Source organism: Mustela nivalis (assembly GCF_964662115.1).
Source record: "Mustela nivalis genome assembly, chromosome: 12".
NCBI lineage: Eukaryota > Metazoa > Chordata > Mammalia > Carnivora > Mustelidae > Mustela > Mustela nivalis.
The window spans coordinates 84,709,498-84,728,215 of NC_139031.1; the positions used below are offsets into that span (position 1 = coordinate 84,709,498).

Consider the following 18,718-nt stretch of genomic DNA (forward strand, 5'->3'; position numbering starts at 1 on the left):
AATATTTTCCCTTAATATGACATCAGGTCATTCTTCCCTACAGACAGCTCATAAATAAAATTCTGTTTTTAGGTAGTTTACGAAAGCCATTTTTGTATTGTTAGGTGAATTTTCCAGCTTTACTGGAAAATCTGATTTGATTATTTATAAGAACTATTTAAGTTGTTTGGGATCTTGGACTTTTCAGTGCAACAGCTCAGTCAGTTTTTTTGATGTGTTGAGTTATGCCATCAAAACAAGATACTATGGCTTTCCACACATAAGTAATCTATAATATAGTAATTCATTGAGTAAATAATCGATTACTTGTCCATTATTTCTAGTTAAAATATTTGTTTTTGCATTTTAAAATTGTCCTAAGTGTGAAATCTGGGTTTAATTAAGACAGGACCTGAGGAAATTATTTGTGCAACTTTCTTTATTTGAGTTGTACAGTTGGAGAAGAGAGAATTTTCTAGCAACTCTTAGATGTTTGCTTAATTTAGAGTTAATCTGAAGGAAAAAACATCTTCATCCTGAAGTGTATAATTGAGAAAGAACATTGAGTAATCACACCTGTGTTATAGCTAACTTTGTTACAGCATTTAAGGTCTGAGCCTATAGCAATAAAGTTAACTAATGGAACAGTGGGATTGAGATAGTTTTGGTTTGTGGTATTCATAAGATAATTTTAAATTTCAGGTTCACAGAATTAGGTTAGCTAACATTTTATCTACTACCAGAAATTTTTTTAAAATTTTTATTTATTTGACAGAGAGAGCGATCACAAGTAGGCAGAGCAGCAAGCAGTGGGGGGTGGGGGGAGCAGGCTCCCTTGCTGAGCAGAGAGCCCCATGCAGGACTCTGTCCCAGGACCCTGAGAACATGACCTGAGCCGGAGGCAGTCTTAACCCACTCAGCCAGCCAAGCGCCCCTAAGACCAGAAAAATTTTTAGTGTTTAAATCTATTTTGACTTTTGTTTTCAAAAGGTATTTATAACATAATTTTTACTTAAAGACTAACTGAAAAAAATTCCTCTTGTTTTTGTATGTTGTTTGAAGAAAGACAGGTTTCAGGAATTTGAAAACCCATTTTCTCTTTAATGATACGTGATTGACTGAAAGGTTGAGACTGCTTCATTAGCCATATATTGATGAGGTTCTGGGGTTGGTCTGATACATAGTAGCTCTTCTTGAGAAAGTAAGATTGTTCCTTTTGAATTATTTGCTTTTCTGCTGCTTCTCTTTAAATGAAGCTGCATAATTGGCTGAATTGACACAGCCCTGTTATATCTTACCATTAAGCCCCCAGCAAAACCATCTTTTTCAAGCACAGACAAAAGATTATTTCTATTTCTCAAAAGCCTGCTGTTTTAGAGTTTGTTTGGATGCAAGGTACAGAAATCAGCTCCAGCTAGCTTAAGTAAAAGATTTGTTATAGAACTGTAGGGAAATCTTGGAGAACTTTTTTGAAGAAAGTACAGTTAGACCTCACAGGAATTGGCAAGGTGTCAGTGAACCACTGTTCTCCATCTTGATCCCTTTAATTAGCTGTGACTGGTTAAGGAGATTGTGGTAGAATGGGTATTTATGGTGTGGGGGAGTTTGCTTGGGTGGAGAGCAAGAGAAGGACACTTAATTCATCGTAAAGCAATTGCTTTTTTCCCCTGGATGTTCATGTGTACTTCGGAGGGCCTCTGAAACTAAATAGTGTCAAATGGATGATTCCATTTTTTAATTTTAAAAAATACAAATATTGTATATAATTATATACACATATGCTAAGGAATACTGCCAAAACACCAATATTTTTTCTGTTTTTGTTTTTTTATTTTTAAATAATTTCAGGCTTACAGGAGTTACATGAGTAGTAACAAAACTTGCCTTAAGCCCTTTACTCAAATCCCCTCATTTTTAACATTTTGTCTTATTTACTTTATTATTTTCTCTGTTGATGTGAAAAGAAATTCTTAACTATTTGAGAGTAGATTGCATATATGATGCTGTCTTATACTTAAGTATGCATTTCCTAAGATCAAGTGTCTTAAGTAAGCAGAGTGGTTAAATTTAGGAAATTTAGCATTGATGTAATACTTTTCATTTAGACTCTTGTCCATATTCCATTTTCATTGGTTCCCAGTTATGTCCTTTATTAGCACTTTTTTTCTGGTTCGGTTGCCAATTCAGTATCACAGATTGTGTTTAGTTTTCAGGTCTCTTAGTCTTTCATGATATTGGCAGGCTAGTCATTAAAGCAGTGTCCCTCAGTTGGGTTTACCTAAGGTTTCTTCATGATTAGATTCAGATTTTGGATTTTTTTCTGGAGTACTAGATAAGCAATATATGGGTTTTTTGTTTTGTTTAATCATCTGGATGCATTTAAAATATTTGCCCCTTATCAGTAGTTCATTTTAATTGCTTGGTTAAGGCGTGGTGTAGTTTCTCCATTGTATAGTTACTGTTTCTCTTTTTGCCATTATTAAGTAATTTGTGGGAAGGTATTTTGAGGTTGTGTAAATATTCTGTTCCCTATCAGACTTTCCTAGATTCAGTGTCTATTGGTGATTCTTGCCAGAATAAGTTTTTACCATGTGGCTGCAAACACACCAAAGTTTTTAGCAATGATTTGTGTCTGGGTAATTGGAATTGTGGGAGTTTTCTTTTTTCTTCTGGTCTTTCTGTGAGACAGATGAATCGTTTTTGAAATCACACAGATTAAAAACTACTTTAAGGAAGGAAAGTGTAGATAATTTGGATAGTGTCAGTGTCATTTCTACACAAATGGGATTTAAAATAGCTTACTGAATGCTGTCCTAATTTGAAATTCAGAATACAGAAAATAAGTACATAGGTTGTTAAATTATTTTTTTAATTATAGTGTTCTAATTACTCATTTAGTTTTTAGAATTATTACTAAATGAGCCTTGAGTTAGAGTTGTTTAGGTTTATGATTTGCTGCTAACACCCGCATTTTGATATCTGAGACAATGCTAAAAATATATACATATATGTATTTTTAAATTTTTCTTATTTGACAGAGACACAGCGAGAGAGGGAACACAAATGGGGTGGTGGGGGGGGGGGGAGAGAAGCAGGCCTCCCGTTGAACAGGGAGCCCAATGTGGGGCTTGATCCCAAGATCCTAGGATCATGACCTGAGCCAAAGGTAGATGCTTAACAACTGAGCCACCCAAGTGCCCCTGAAAATATATATTTTAATTATGGTGTTATTCCCCTTTCTCCATTTAAAAAAAAAAATCTTTGAAGTAATTCTTTTGAAATTTTTTTTTCTGAAATTATTGAGATAAGTTTTAAAAACACATGTTAAACATACATGTTAAAATATATATTTTAACATACAAACATATATGTTAACATATATGTGCAAGTTTTTTTTTAAGATTCTGTTTATTATTTATTTGACAGACAGAGATCACAAGTAGGCAGAGAGGCAGGCAGAGAGAGAGGAAGGGAAGGAAGCAGGCTCCCCACTGAGCAGAGAGCCCAACGAGGGACTCTATCGAAGGACTTTGGGATCATGACCTGAGCTGAAGGCAGAGGCCTTTAACCCACTGAGCCATCCGGGTGCCCAAGTTTGCTCTTTTAAAAAGGGTTGGTGAGATGGTACATTTAATATAGCAGAGCATCAAACATCTGTAACTCTTAGAACAAAGTGCTGTATGATTTTTTGGAACAAATGTAGTACTTACTGTGGAAAAGTTCATTAGAACAAGAAAAGAATAAACAGGGAAAATACTTATTCAGACTTTAATTACATTATAATGATACTCATCAATTTGGCATATTTCTTCTTAATGATAAAATATTGGTAGTGAAATTGGGTGGTAATTTGAATATTTTACTGATTTAGGCCCTGGGTAACATACTGAATGAAAATTACTAATTTCTTTGGAAATTTTCAGAGAAAATTGGGAGAAGAAAATTTTGAGACTTGTGGGTACTTACAGAGTGGAGATTACATTCTCTAAAACTTGAAATATCCTGATAAAGAACATATTTCAAAATAGGATTAATGAGATGATACACTTGAATCAGCATTTTGTAGGGGCTTAATTAATTTAAAACTCATTTTAATCAACTGTATCTGTGTCTTTTAGAGGATGAACGTTCAGTTTGTAGCACTACTAAATCATATTCCATTGTCTTAAAAAAGTACAGGGTGAGAGGTACAAAACAAATCTCATGATGAACTGAGGATTTTCTTTTAGGCCACAGCCCGCATGCTGGTTATGTAAAGTAGCATCCTATTGACTGAAGCTAAGAAACTAGAGTTAGAATTGATTTCTGAGATTTTTATTTAAATATTTTTCACTGTGGTCCAGGGACCACATGTATTATTTACGTGGTGCTCACTAAAGCAGACATTCTTGGGCCCCATTCCAGACCTACTTAATCACATCTAGTGGAGTCTTGAATTTGCATTTTAGTTGCTAGCCTCAGCTAGTTTTTACAGTGTTCTAGCTCTTCCCTTTTATTTTGCAAGTAGAACAGAAACCAGGGAGGTTAAATGATTTTCCTTAGCTCATATAGTTAGATAGTGGTTGATCAGGGATTAAAATTTAGGTCACAATTCTTGATATTTAAACTTTTCCAGGAAACCATGCTGACTGTCCTCTTGAGAAGCCAATTTTTAGATTATCTGAATGAAGGAATACTAGTCTTTGTGCAGTGTCATGTGACAGACTATGTTTTGTGTTTCTTTACATCCCAGTTCAAGATTATCTGTTGGTTTCTAGAACCTACGTGTTATTTGGATGAGTCTCGGATTAGAATTCTAGCAGTACAAATTGTGATCAAGGTTGATGAGCCTTGAATGCCAGGACAGAAGATTATGGACTTAATGGGAGAGCTGCTGAAAAATTTGTTTTGGGGAGTGACATACTAAGACTTGATTATCCCCTCCAATTTTTAAGATTATGAAAGCAGTATATATTCTTATATATGACTCAACAATACTTCGTTAGAGGCAGTATTGCCTAGGACTTAAAGTAGAAACTAGAACCGTAAGGTTGTATTGCCTTATGATCTTGGGCAAGTTACTTATCTTTTAGTGCCTTAGTTTCTTGATCTGCAAAATTGAGATAATAAATAGAGCCTATCTTACAGAGTCGTTTTGAGAATTCATTGAGTTAATAGGTGTACAATTCTTCATTAGTTCTCCAGCTGTTTGTATTGTAGCTGTTCCTGGAAAAAAAGTGAGTTTCTGATTCTATCCCCATTGTTTCATGTGCTGTACTGATCACTGTTTATAGCTTTTATATATGTATATATTTACACACACACACACACACACACACACACACACACATAATTTATTTAAATTTTTTTTGTATATTGTGTTTTCCCCAAAGCCTTTTATATAGATATTGTAGAGGATTCCTTAACTTTCACTTAAAAAATATTAGTGCCAGGGATCCCTGCATGGCACAGTCGGTTAGGTGTCCACTCTTGCTTTCAACTCAGGTCATGATCTCAGGGTCCATTTTAAATTAAAAATACAGTGTTTAAGATATATGTAATTTTTTTTTTTTAAAGGAAGACATTTCCTTTTTTTTTCTTTTTTTTTAAAGATTTTATTCTTTTATTTGGCAGAGATCACAAGCAGGCAGAGAGGCAGGCAGAGAGAGAGAGGGAAGCAAGCTCCCCCTGAGCAGGATCCTGAGATCAAGACCCGAGCTGAAGGCAGAGGCCCAACCCACTGAGCCACCCAGGCACCCTGGTATATATAATTTTTAAATGAGTCTCCATATTAACTGATGAACTCACAAATTTCGAGTTCCTGTTGTTTATAAATCCAGATTTTTGAGGGGGGTTGTATCTTAGAAGTCTTAAAATGCTCTTTCATGCTGACATCTTGATTTCAGACTTTGGTCTCTAGAATTGTTTATGATCATGTGCTGTAGCATCCTTAAGAAATGAATCTACCCCTCTATATTCCATTTACCTCAGTGTATCCCGTTGCTAGACAACACACATGCAGCACACACATATACACACAAATAAAAATAATTAAAATGCTGTTTCAGAATCTGTGATTTGTCCTACTGGGGTTTATAGAATTCTGTCTAAATGAAATGACACATTTCAAATGTCTATGGAATTGAATAGATGTGCTGATCTGACAAGATCCCGTAACCTTTATTATCTTGTGAGATTTACTTTCTTTTTGTGAGATTTACATTCATTTCTTTAGGACTCTTCTGTTAATATTGTAAACTAGATTCATTTAGTGGCAAATAGTTGAACGCCCTCTAATTGAAAGTGTTATGGTAGCTACTAATTTTGGCTTGCTGACCTTGCACATATTTCCTAGGGGAAGTAACTGATGATTGTGTTGGCTAATAACTCTGGGATCAGTTTGTGTGGTTGCAAATTTTAGCCTGTAATTTTTTGATACATTGTAACATGGTTGCTGTATGTTAGCAAAACCTAATAATTACACACTAATGTAGTAATTTTTTGATTTTTGAATTCCAAGTAAAAACTGGGAGATCTTAGGGATTTAGTATTGTGCCAGAAGACAAAAGTTCTTTTATTGTGTAGTTACTTTGAGAATATTTTATTTATCATTTAAATTTAATCCAGAATGATAATGGAGATTTGAAAGGTGTCTCTGCTGGTATAGCCTTTTATAAAAGGAGTCTCTGCTGGTATAAACTCTTACTTACAGGGAGTTTAAATTTTATGCCTCTTATATCCTGAGGTAAATTGTTCATTAAGGATTTGGAGGAAAGTATCAGCCCCTAACTTTGCACAGCAGTTTTTTCATGTACAATGACTTTTATAAGGGTGGCCAGTTGGCTCAGTAAATATTGATTATTTTTTTATCTATGTATATACATAATGTTTTCTATTTGTAAAGACAAGTCTTTAAAATTAAGTTGGAAAGTGAAAGTGGATGTAGCCTGTCTTATAGCAAATATGCTTGTCAATAATGACACTTTTATCTACTAAGTTCATTCCTGACACTTCATTTTACCCTTTATTGTACAGTTTCTCTGTGATTATATGCCTGTTCAAAACTAGCTACTCTAGGATGCCATTGGGGTTGGGCCTCTGCTTTCAGGTCAGGCCCTGGTCTCAGGGTCCTGGGATCAAGTCCTGCATCGGGCTCTCTGCTCAGTGGGGAGCCTGTTTTCCCCTCTCTCTCTGCCAGCCTCTCTGCCTACCTGTGATCTCTCTCTCTGTCAAATATAAATAAATAAAACCTTAAAAAAAAAAAAAAGACTGGCTACTCTAAAAGCTTGAATAAGACATAAGTTAATAAAGTTTGCATTTCTGAGTAATTTTCTTGATGGAGGCTTAGATCTACTAATTCCATAATTCATTCCTGTGAGATGCGTAGACATTTTTTCTCTAAGCTTCAACTCTCTAGTTCTTAGGCACTGGTTCTTTGATTTCTGGGTTGTTTTTTTTTTTTCATTTCCGGGTTTTTTATTTTGTTTTTCTATTTATATTAATATATGCAGAAGAAGAAGTTGATCATTGGATACTGTAAGTCTTGGGATTAAAAAGACTGGGGGGGGGCACCTGGGTGGCTCAGTGGGTTAAGTCCCTGCCTTCTGCTCAGGTCATGATCTCAGGGTCCTAGGATAGAGCCCTGCATCAGGCTCTCTGCTCAGCAGGGTACCTGCTTCCCCCTCTTTCTCTGCCTGCTGCTCTGCCTACTTGTAACCTCTCTCCCTCTGTCAAATAAATAAATCAAAAAATCTTAAAAAAAAAAAAAAGACTGGGGAAAATTTTGCAGAAATAAATGGTTTAAACATGGAAAGTATTTTTTCTTATTCATTTTGCTAGTCTCTTGCTGATTTTATAGTTTGTTGATACTTAGAAATTACTCTTTTTTAGAATTAAGATTTCTATAGCAAATATTTTAAACGTGGAATTTTAAGATCTTTTCAGATATTTACAATAATAGAGATGCTGTTTTTCACTAAGTGTCTTCAGTGATCCACAGTTTTGTGATTGGGATTGATTAAATTATCATTAAATTGAGTAATGGGAACTTCATGCTTTTAATTCTTAAGAGGGAAGATGCTAAAATTCATACCAACTCTGCAAGGTAGATATTTTACCCATTTTTCATGAGAGACTTAGAGAGACTCGGAGTAGCATAGTTAAAGAGTGACTGATAAGGGGTCCTTGGGTGGTTAAGCATTGAACTCTTGAGTCCAGCTCATGTCACGATCTCAGGGTCGTGAGATTGAGCTCCTCATCAGGCTCTGCACTGGTGTAGAACCAGCTTAAGATTCCTCCTCATTACCCCGCACCTGCTTGCTCACTCCCTCTCTCTCAAAAAAAAAAAAAAAAAAAGAAAGAAAAGAAAAAAAGGCCACTGATCAAGAATTTGAATTCAGATCATTTGAAAAAATCTCAGCTCTCTATTGACCCTTATAAAGGACTAATTTTTGACTAAGTTATGAGAAAACACAAATCGTTATCAAAGGCAGTTACTTAAAACTACCTCTGAGATACCTTTGATTATATTATATTGCCCTAGCTCATCAAAAGGGGCTTAAGGGCAACTTAATTTTGTTCAGTGCTCATTCCCAAGCACATAAACCAGTATACAGAACATGTTAACATAAATATGTTAAATGGATAACTTTTAGTTGATTTTATTGCATTTTAAATTAATAGAATAGTTACCCTATACTCTGGGAAAGTGCTTAAGAATAAGCAAGATTTCTTCCATTGTTTGGAGACCAGGTATTCAGAAGTCAATGGTGGCAAGCTGGAGGGGTTGTTGATTATTGGAAGTTATTCAGATGGTGAAGATGATGGTGGGAGCCATGGAAACTGAGGAAAAATGAATCTGGAACACTGAAGAGGCACAAAAGGCTTGTTGAGCAAGTATAACAGGAAACTAGAAAAAAGAAGGATTAAAAAGAACTAGGGGAGTGGGGTACAAACAAAAAATGGAATGCCAAGTGTGGAAGAGATTCAGTTTGAGTGTTTGGTTTTTGCAGTGATGGCAGATGTTTGAATAGATACATACCCTATAGATGGCTAGGAATAGGAAATCAGAGGAATGAAAGGTGAAATCCAGTGTGGGTGGAGATTAATAATAGGGAGGATTGAGCCTTGAGAGACTCCACATTTTAAAAAGTAATAAGAGAAAGAATTACCAAAAAAAATGTTCCAGAAGGAAATCAATAATGTTCTTTGACAGGTATTTTGCTTTGTTTTGAGATACGTTCCTGTTTATGTAAAAGAGGGAGGAAGGGATTGAATGTGTTAGGGTGAGGAAAAATATGATTTAATCCAGAATAATTTTAGGTGGTATCTTCACTACCACGACGTGGGCTTTGATAGCTAAAATGTAAATATTAGTTCTTGGTAAAGGGTGAAGTAGATGATAGAGTTTTGAGAACCAAGCATCTAATAGCTATTTCAAGTAATGGGTCAAATGCTAGTGGCTTAAAAAAATATAACAACATTCTTTGGGAAGTTAGATTAGGGTGGAGCAGGTTTTATAGCTGGGATAGTTTTTTGAGGTAGCCTGGCCAAATTTTTGTTTATAGATAAGGAAACAGCCCTCAGGAGGTTGATCTAGAGACCTTAAAAGCTAGTTTTTTTTGTTGTTGTTGTTGTTAAGATTTTATTTATTTGACAGAGATCATAAGTAGGCAGAGAGGCAGGCAGAGAGAGAGAGGAGGAAGCAGGCTCCCTGCCGAGCAGAGAGCACAATGCAGGACAGGATCCTGGGACTCTGAGAATATGACCTGAGTCAAAGGTGGAGGCTTAACCTGAGCCACCCAGGTGCTAGTTTTGTAGCAGAAAAGTCTTAAGTTGGGAAATTGGGAATGCTTCCAAGGAAGTGTAGTAAGTATTTACATAACTCTTGAAGGTTTAATAAGGTTTTTGTTGGTGGGATGGACAAAAATGAAGGACTATTACTGTAGAATGAAGAATGAGGGAATAAAATTATTACCAGCTTTAATTGTTTTAAGTATTATGCCCTTATATGGTGGGATACTTATTTAAAGTCTGAAAAAGCAAGAATGAACCAGCCTAACAGTCTGTATAGGTTGACTGAAAGATTAAATGCAGAGTTTTTTTGTTGTTTTTGTTTGTTAGTTTTTTAATACAGTAGACTCCAGCACTACTTTTAGAAGCTTATTTTTTCTTTTCTGCTTTGGGCAGGTAGAGTATACCAGTGAAATAAGTTTTTCATGTCATATGTTGAGTCAGTAAGTATTTTCTTTTAACCAGTGATTTTTGAGCTATTCTCCAGGAAGCTTATATGCTTTTCATGGAATTTAACTGATGGGTGCGAGGACATATAGGCAGGATCATACCCCTGCCACCCTCTTTAACCACAGACATAGCAAATGTGAGGTACAAATGCCTGTTGTACCTGTTTACAGACATTACTGATCACTTGAGGCCTCCTGCTATTGTATCTGGCTGTGGCCTCCTTAACATAGTACTTCAAGTTGACATTAGCAATCACTGGGAAAAGCATAGGAGATTCAAGCTATTTTTCATTCTGGAATCAAAATACATGCTTAGATTTCACATGGGGCACCTGGGTGGCTCAGTGGGTTAAGCCTTTGCCTTCAGCTCAGGTCATGATCTCAGGTTCTTGGGATCCAGCCCCACATTGGGCTCTCTGCTCAGCTGGGAGCCTGCTTCCCCCACTCTCTCTGTCTGCTTGTGATCTCTCTCTCTCTCTCTCTCTCTGTCAAATAAATAAATAAATACTTTAAAAAATGCTTAGATTTCACTGTATAATGTCATTTGTAAAAAAGTTTCTATCAGTACTCAAAAAAAAGTTTGAAGGCCACAATTTTAATGTCATTTTAGAAAATTAAGTTTTAAATTTTGAAGTAATGTAGAATTACATGCATTTGTAAGAAATAGTGCAGAGAGGGATCCCTGGGTGGCTCAGTTGGTTAAGGAATTTGGGAAGGTGATTATTCTTAACTTTGAAGATTTTTTTCTTCTGTACTTGTATTGTGAGCAGTAAATTCTAAGATATGTTGTTGTGGGGCCATATTGCAAGTAGAAAGTGGCAATAGATAACTGTTTCAGCAGGAAATAGCTTTTGTTATATTCTCAGGTGTGAGTATAGACTAAACTCTAAGAGCAGTTTTGTGTGTATGGGAAACAAATTGTATTTCTATATCTAGGGACAGGGCGCCTGGGTGGCTCAGTGGGTTAAGCCGCTGCCTTCGGCTCAGGTCATGATCTCAGGTCCTGGGATCGAGTCCCGCGTCGGGCTCTCTGCTCAGCAGGGAGCCTGCTTCCCCCTCTCTCTCTCTGCCTGCCTCTCCATCTACTTGTGATTTCTCTCTGTCAAATAAATAAATAAATAAATAAATAAAAATTAAAAAAAATCCATATCTAGGGACAGTCTAACTTGTCAATTCTTACCAGTCACTGAATTGCTTTTTATTTTATTTTTTAAAAAATCTTATTTATGAGAGAGAGAGAGCATGGGTAGGGAGCCTGATGTGAGGCTCAATCCCAGGACCCTGGGATCATGACCTGAGCGGAAGGCAGATGCTGAACTGACTAAGCCACCTAGTTCCCCCTGAATTGCTGCCTTAAAAGGCCACATTTTATACTGAAGTTTAGTGATCCCCACCACTTTGGGAGATAAGAAATACTCCTCAAACAAGCATCATGCATTAAAAAATTGATAGTAATGAATTAATTTTTTTAGCTTATACATGCTTTGGGGTCGGGAAGGAGGAATGTGCCAGTGTTCAGAAGTTTTCCAGAAACCCTAGTAGAAAGAATGGTACCCCATTTTATAATGCCAGACAAATAGTTCACAATATTGTATTCATACATGTATTTTAAGAATTAATGGACTTCATTTTTTAGAGTAAGTTTAGGTTCACTTCAAAACTGAGAGGAAACTGTAGATTTCTCACATGCCTCCTCCTGACCCAAGTACAACCTTGCTCATTGTCAGTGTTCCTCATTATTATGGTACATTTGTTACATTCAATGAACCAGCAGTGAAACATCCTTATCAACCAGAGTGTATAGTTCACATTACAGCTCACTCTCTGTCTTCATGTTTTTTTTTTTTTAAGGTTGTTCTTCTTAATACTTTAATACCCTTTTTTCAGGTTTATTTATTTATTTGATTAGTTATCTCTGCACCCAGTGTGGGGCTCAAACCCACAATCCTGAAATCAGGAATTGCATGCTCTTCTTACTGAGCCAGGCACGCTGGTCAGAAATTCTTAATAGTTGACTTGACTTTTGCAAGTATAATAGTTGAGAATTGTTCTTCAGTACTCATTCTTAAGGACTTTCACTAAATATTTAGTTCCTAGAAATTTTATCTGATCATGATAGCTAATACTGAGTGCCACACACAGTCTGAAACAATTCAGAAATACATGTTCTGTGATTATTCCTGTTCAGAGATGAGGTGCTAAGGCTTAGAGAGAATAAGTAACCATTATTAGTAAGTGTGAATGTGAATGATTGTGAAAATGTGAATGTGAAAGAATGTGAAAGCTGAAGCATTGCTACTTTGACATTGAGTTTAGTAGTAATGGGATTGTATTAAATATGATACAGTGAAACACTGTGAGACTTTCACAGAACCAGAAGATACACTTTCTGAACATTGAATTTTATATTATAGGTTCCATTTTTCAAGACCAGCGTTAACCCTGGCACAAGAATATAGATTTTCTTAGAAATTTCATTTGCTACAAAAGGATTATAATGTAGGTTGGTGAGATTGTTTCTAGGAACCAAGTGGTGGTTTAAAGGGGATTCAAGTTAAAAGTTAACTGGTTAGATAGGTGGTCTTTACTTAAATAGTTTTGTATAAGGAATTGAGTTATACTTGTATATTAGTCATCTTAAATTTGCATATTACTTGTATATTAGTAATCTCAAATTTGAAGCACGTTTGTTCCTGAAAATAGAGAATTTGAATATTCTTTGATGATGTCCTTTGCACTATCCCTGAAATATTTTAAATCCAAATTTTAGGCTTTGAACTATAGGTCTCCTCTTCTGTAGTATTTTAGTGCATTGTTGTGGAATGCATGTAAGTTGAGTAAGTAGATTAAGTTTGGGGGAGGAGCAAGGTGGCTTTCATTACTGTTCTTTCAGTGTGCTGGAATAAATGTAGTCCAGATGTCCTAGAGTGCAACACTTACGTATTTATTTAATTTCTCCTTTTTTTGAGAAGGGCAGTTGTTAATTTTTTCCTCTTAATTGTAAACAACAGTCATCTAGCAAATTTTAATTTCAGGCAAACTAATGTGTAGGTTCTAGAATCAGACTGCTAGCATTCCAGTCTTGATTCTCCTATTTATTTTTTTTTTATTTTTTATTTTTTATAAACATATATTTTTATCCCCATGGGTGCAGGTCTGTGAATCGCCAGGTTTACACACTTCACAGCACTCACCATAGCACATACCCTCCCCAATGTCCATAACCCCAGATTATCCTATTTATTAGCGATAAAGCTTTACAGAAGTTTAATCTCTCCACCTTGTCTGTAAAATGGGGGTAATAAATGTACCCCCACCATAGGTTTGTGATGATTAAGCATTGCAGGCACTCAGTATTTGTCATTGCTGTCAGAACCTCTATTTGGGGAGATATGAGTATTAGGTAAGTGCTTGTAGAGCACTGTCTGATAATAATATTAACCCAGTTGGAGAAGTAATTCATTCTATTGTCAAAGTTATTTTTTGTTGCTTTTTGGAATGTGATATTCAGTGTTTAGATTATCAGGAGTAATCTCTTAATAGACTTGTGATTGTACGATTTAAACTGTAAGATCATTAGCCTAACCTACCTCCATTTATAGTTCAAACCCAGAGTGGTACAATGACTTCTCCAGAGTTTCATAGGTAATACTTGGTAATCTTGGTCAACCAGTATTTTTTTTTTAATTATACCTTAGCTAACTGCTACAGAGGAAAGAAATCTTACATTCATAGTGAGGGCAGTTTAATTTCTAATTTATAAGGAAATGTTACGTATATGGTCCCTTACAATTTCTTTCAAGTTTCTTTATTTCATTTTCATTAGTAATTTAGCCAAAAATTCACCAGCTTATTAGTGATACATGTCCAAAACACAAACACTGATTTAATTCTAATATTTTTTGAACTGTGTATAAGCTACTTATAAGGGACAGAAAGGTAATAAATGACTCTTCAAAGAGATTTTGTTAAATTAGGCACTTTTATTCATAACTTTAGAAAAAAAATTTCCTCATATTTTCATCCTTCTGCATTTGGGTACAATATTCATCTTTTCAGTGGTATTTTTTGCTTTCTGAACATGGTCTTAAAAGCAACCTCAGCCTTCCAGTTTTTCTGATAGACTGTTTTGTAATTGCTTTTCCTAGCTTTTCAACTTGTTTTTCCTACTTTAGAATTTTGTTTTTGTTTTGGTATCGTTGCCTTTGCTTTGCTAAATCTGTATTTAATATTGTATTTTCTCAGTTTCTGTCCAGTTTGATTTGGCATTTAGCTTTAATTGTTGCCTTTACTGTGTTTACACTCATTTGTATAAAGAGGTGAAGTATACATTTATTTTTTTTTTTAAGAATTAGCTTCTGTCTTTGTGTGAGTCCCTTTGGTTTTAGGTGCCATATTAGACAGACATACCCATAATTTTATGCCATTTAAAAACAGCTCAATACTCCTGTGTTCACTTGGTTTCTAGGTCTATTCTGGATAGCAGGTTTTGTGAAGACATTTATTCTTTCTTGGACCTCAGATTTGCCAGACATCTCATGGTATTTCCTTTTACATTATTTCTTTAATGGCTGCCATTTATTCTCAATGTGCTTTGTATATATTTTACTTGACAGCTGGAAAATCAGTTTCTTGATTCGCATATAAGCTGTGAAAGCTTTGTGGTAATTGTTTGGATTGTGTTGAATTGTTGAATTTCCTCTAGTTGTGCGTATGTTACAAGCTCACACCTTTTCCGCTTACTACCTTGGCTTTCCCTTCTTATTTTTAAAGATGCAATGATTTGACCCTAATGAATTTATGATTCTATTAAGTATCAACTATATTTTTAAACAGTGTGAGTTTTTTGGCTAGAGTTTTTGATATTAATGAATAGAGTGAAATGTTTGCCATTTTATGGTCTCAGTAAATGAGACCTCTTGGCTTCTGACCTTTTGTGAGATTTTCCCTCTTAAGTCAAATTCAGTCTGTGGTTCTGTTTCAGTTGGGATGATGTGCCTATCATGAGGATAAGTGTCTGTGTTTTTAGAGTGATGTATTTGTGGAGAAGGTGTCATGTAGTTGCTGTTATAGCACTTAATTCTATTGAGGCTGGCAACTCATTTGGCTAATGAGGCCAGGGCTGCAGTTTCATCTTAGGTGCTCTAATTCATTCACTAGTCCCTTAATAGAGTGTTATGCTGCAGGCATTGTGCAGCGTTTGAGAGATAGGCCGTAATCACATAGACACAAGCTATTGGCTGAAATAGGCTCATGGCAAGCTCTTCATTGCTGTTTAAAAATAGTTCAAATGTAGTGTTTATTGAGTGTATATTTTATAAAAATGGAGCATACTATTGAAAACATACTCAAGTAGATTCTTTAGGTTGGAAACATTACTCATTTACCTAAAGGAGTACATAACAGTTTGATTTCTGCTTTCTTGTTTCTGCTTCTGATTAAAACAAAACAAAAATGGCACTACTAAATATTTAACAACATACACCTAAAATGTAAGACTTCTTAGGAGTCTAATGTAAAGATAAACTGAGCTGAAGAAAACATCTACCAAGTAGATTCTACCAACAAGGAAGAGAATTTTTTTTTTTTTTTTTTTTAGGTTGTAGTTGTTAACCTGTTGTTAGGCCCATGTCTTCAGCATTTAAAAGAAATACATAATGAGATACCATTTGAATGAACAAACTTAAAGTTTGGTATTACTTGCATTTTGTTAATTAGAAATTTTATAGCTTTATGTGGCTTTCATGAAGTAACTCTAATATGGTCAGGTGTAGAAAAGAAGGTAGGGCAGCTTTTCATTGTTCCTTTTTCTCAATCTGCTTTAATTATTTTTAGAGGATGATTTTAATTTGATGGAGCAAACTATAAAAACATGGCAAGTTGAAAACTGTAATTACTTTAGTTTCAAAAGCTATTAGAAGTTCACTTTAAATGAAATCTAGAGAGCTTTTCCATGAAAGAAGAGCAACTCTTCTTATATGACTGCCACATGTTGATTGCCAAAAAAGTGCAGTGCTGTGTACAAAAATGCTTTGCATTCATTATTTCATTTTCTTCTCAGAAACCCTATGAGGATAAATTCGCATTTTATGAACAAGGAACCTGAGGCTTAGGTTAAATAACTTGCTTGGCTCACACATCTGGTGAGCATTAGAGATAGGTCCAGTGCTTCTGTTTTTAACTTTTAAGTGCAATAACACAACTATTATTGTGTATTTTTATTATAATGTCTTATAATCTAGTAGGTCTCCCCCAGTTATACATGGTTTAAAAATAGAGGCTAGTTTTCTTGGAGAATTCAAACCACTGTTACCGCTTTATTCCCTGTTTTGGTATTTACTCCAATAAGGTATGAGCTCACAATCTGCATTATTTGAGAAATAGGAATTAACCTGAATTAGGTATTCTCGAGGTTACTTGAAAAATTTAAAAAATTAAAAATAAATACAAGAATTGCTGTTTGAAGAAAGCTTGCTCTTCAGTATTTCAGGTATAACATGGCAAAAAATGATTTTGACTGTTGCTCTTTTCCTGTTTATAGGATTATCATTCTGTTTTGTTCCTGAGTTGTACTGTTTTATTATTTGAAAGATTTTGAGTAGATACTTCACAAAGAGTACCATGTACAAATGTTATGCAATGAATTAGATTAGAAGCATTGATGTTAAAGCTGAATATATTTTGTTACTTGGTAAATGTATTTAAAAACAATGAAGTATATTAGTTTTCTTAACTAATTGCCTGTATTAGGGAATATTAGTTCTAGGGAATTGATACTAACTGAAGAAATGGAGAACTCCTTCAGTAGACCTATATTTACATAGTATAGAAAATGACAGCCACTTTAAGGCAGTGGGTTTTATTACAAATAAAATAGTTTTGCTTTTATACATATATAAACAGTAGAGTGGAATTGGTTCAAATCCTGGGTTTATTTCTCCAACTGAGCAGCCTTGTCTAAGTTTTTTTAATCTTTCTTGGTTTTGTGATCCTCAGTGGTAAAAGATACCTATCTCCAGCTGTAAGGATTAAATAGATCATCCATCTAAAAGCCTAATATGATGCTTAGTCCATAGTAAGTTCTCAGTATTTGTTAGTTTAGATCACTTTCTGAACCAGGAGACTTGTTTTGGATATGGTGCTGTAAGAAATTCCATTTTGTCTTTCAAAATGAGTAATATTTGTTGGTTCTTCACTAAGCAGTACACCTTAATTAATCTTTCTTTTGGTATTTTAAATTCATTCCCAAAGGGAGATTTTGATTTAGAAACTTCCTTCAGTCTCCCTGAGCAAATTCCAGTATCTATGGATATTTTAATGAAGAATGCTTTCTTCATGTTTTTTACTTAACTGTTTTAATAGTATGACTGTGTTAGGAATATGAAGGTGATTTTTAACTTTTTGTTCCCCTTCTTTTTTTAAACAGGGTTTGTGGATGCACTTAGATGTTTGCAATGAGCACTGTGGCTGGCATGCCCCAGTGTTTTGGATACCAATGCATAGGACTCCATAGTAATCGAATTTACCAGAGGCGAACGTCATGAGCATAGTGATCCCTTTGGGGGTTGATACAGCAGAAACATCATACTTGGAAATGGCTGCAGGCTCAGAGTAAGTATTTAAATTAAAAGTATTTTGGATAGGAAAGGCAGGATATTTTACACAGTTTTTAACACAACCAAGCAGTGGTTGATTTGCATTTATATTTTTTCTCATTTTAGATTCTTGTTGAAAACAAAATATCAGAAGGTTAAAATTCCTTTAACTAAGTTACTTTTTAAAACAATTCTTCAGGGGCGCCTGGGTGGCTCAGTGGGTTAAGCCGCTGCCTTCGGCTCAGGTCATGATCTCGGGGTCCTGGGATCGAGTCCCACATTGGGCTTTCTGCTCAGCAGGGAGCCTGCTTCTCTCTCTCTCTGCCTGCCTCTCTGTCTACTTGTGATCTCTCTGTCAAATAAATAAATCTTTAAAAAAAAAAAAAAACAATTCTTCAGCCAAATGCTGTATCTTTTCTAACCTTTTGTCTTTTCTGTTTGCTAACTGTCAACCTCAAGAATCAAGATATAGGGCGCCTGGGTGGCTCAGTGGGTTAAGCCGCTGCCTTCGGCTCAGGTCATGATCTCAGGGTCCTGGGATCGAGTCCCGCATTGGGCTCTCTGCTCAGCGGGGAGCCTGCTTCCTCCTCTCTCTCTGCCTCCCTCTCTGTCTGCTTGTGATTTCTCTCTGTCAAATAAATAAATAAAATCTTAAAAAAAAAAAAAAAAAAAGAATCAAGATATAATGGGTGCCTGGGTGGCTCACTTCATTTTGGCATTCAACTCGATCTCAGCTCAGGTCTCGATCTCAGGGTCGTGGGTTCAAGATTACTGTTTTTTTTTTATATTGTAAGATTTGTCATGTTTATATTGGAAAAGTAATTTGGTTTTAAATTTGAATATTTGAAAAAAATTTTGAATATTTGAAAATACTGTAGAATCCGTTTAAATGTGGAATTTGCTTTTTTTTTAAGTTGAGTTAAA

General features: G+C 35.2%; 1 protein-coding gene across 3 annotated transcripts in view; it reads left to right on the forward strand.

The window, feature by feature from the left end:
• KMT2E (lysine methyltransferase 2E (inactive)) overlaps positions 1-18,718 on the forward strand; it is a 95,740-nt gene that overhangs the window by 4,962 nt on the left and 72,060 nt on the right. For 2 of the 3 annotated variants that reach the window (XM_082691814.1, XM_082691816.1), the window contains exons 2-3: positions 14,668-14,740; positions 17,626-17,810. In XM_082691814.1, the coding sequence (XP_082547940.1) occupies positions 17,740-17,810 (71 nt within the window). In that variant the 5' untranslated portion in view covers positions 14,668-14,740; positions 17,626-17,739. The remainder of the gene's footprint in view (positions 1-14,667; positions 14,741-17,625; positions 17,811-18,718) is intronic. The other variant, XM_082691815.1, reaches the window with a different exon arrangement.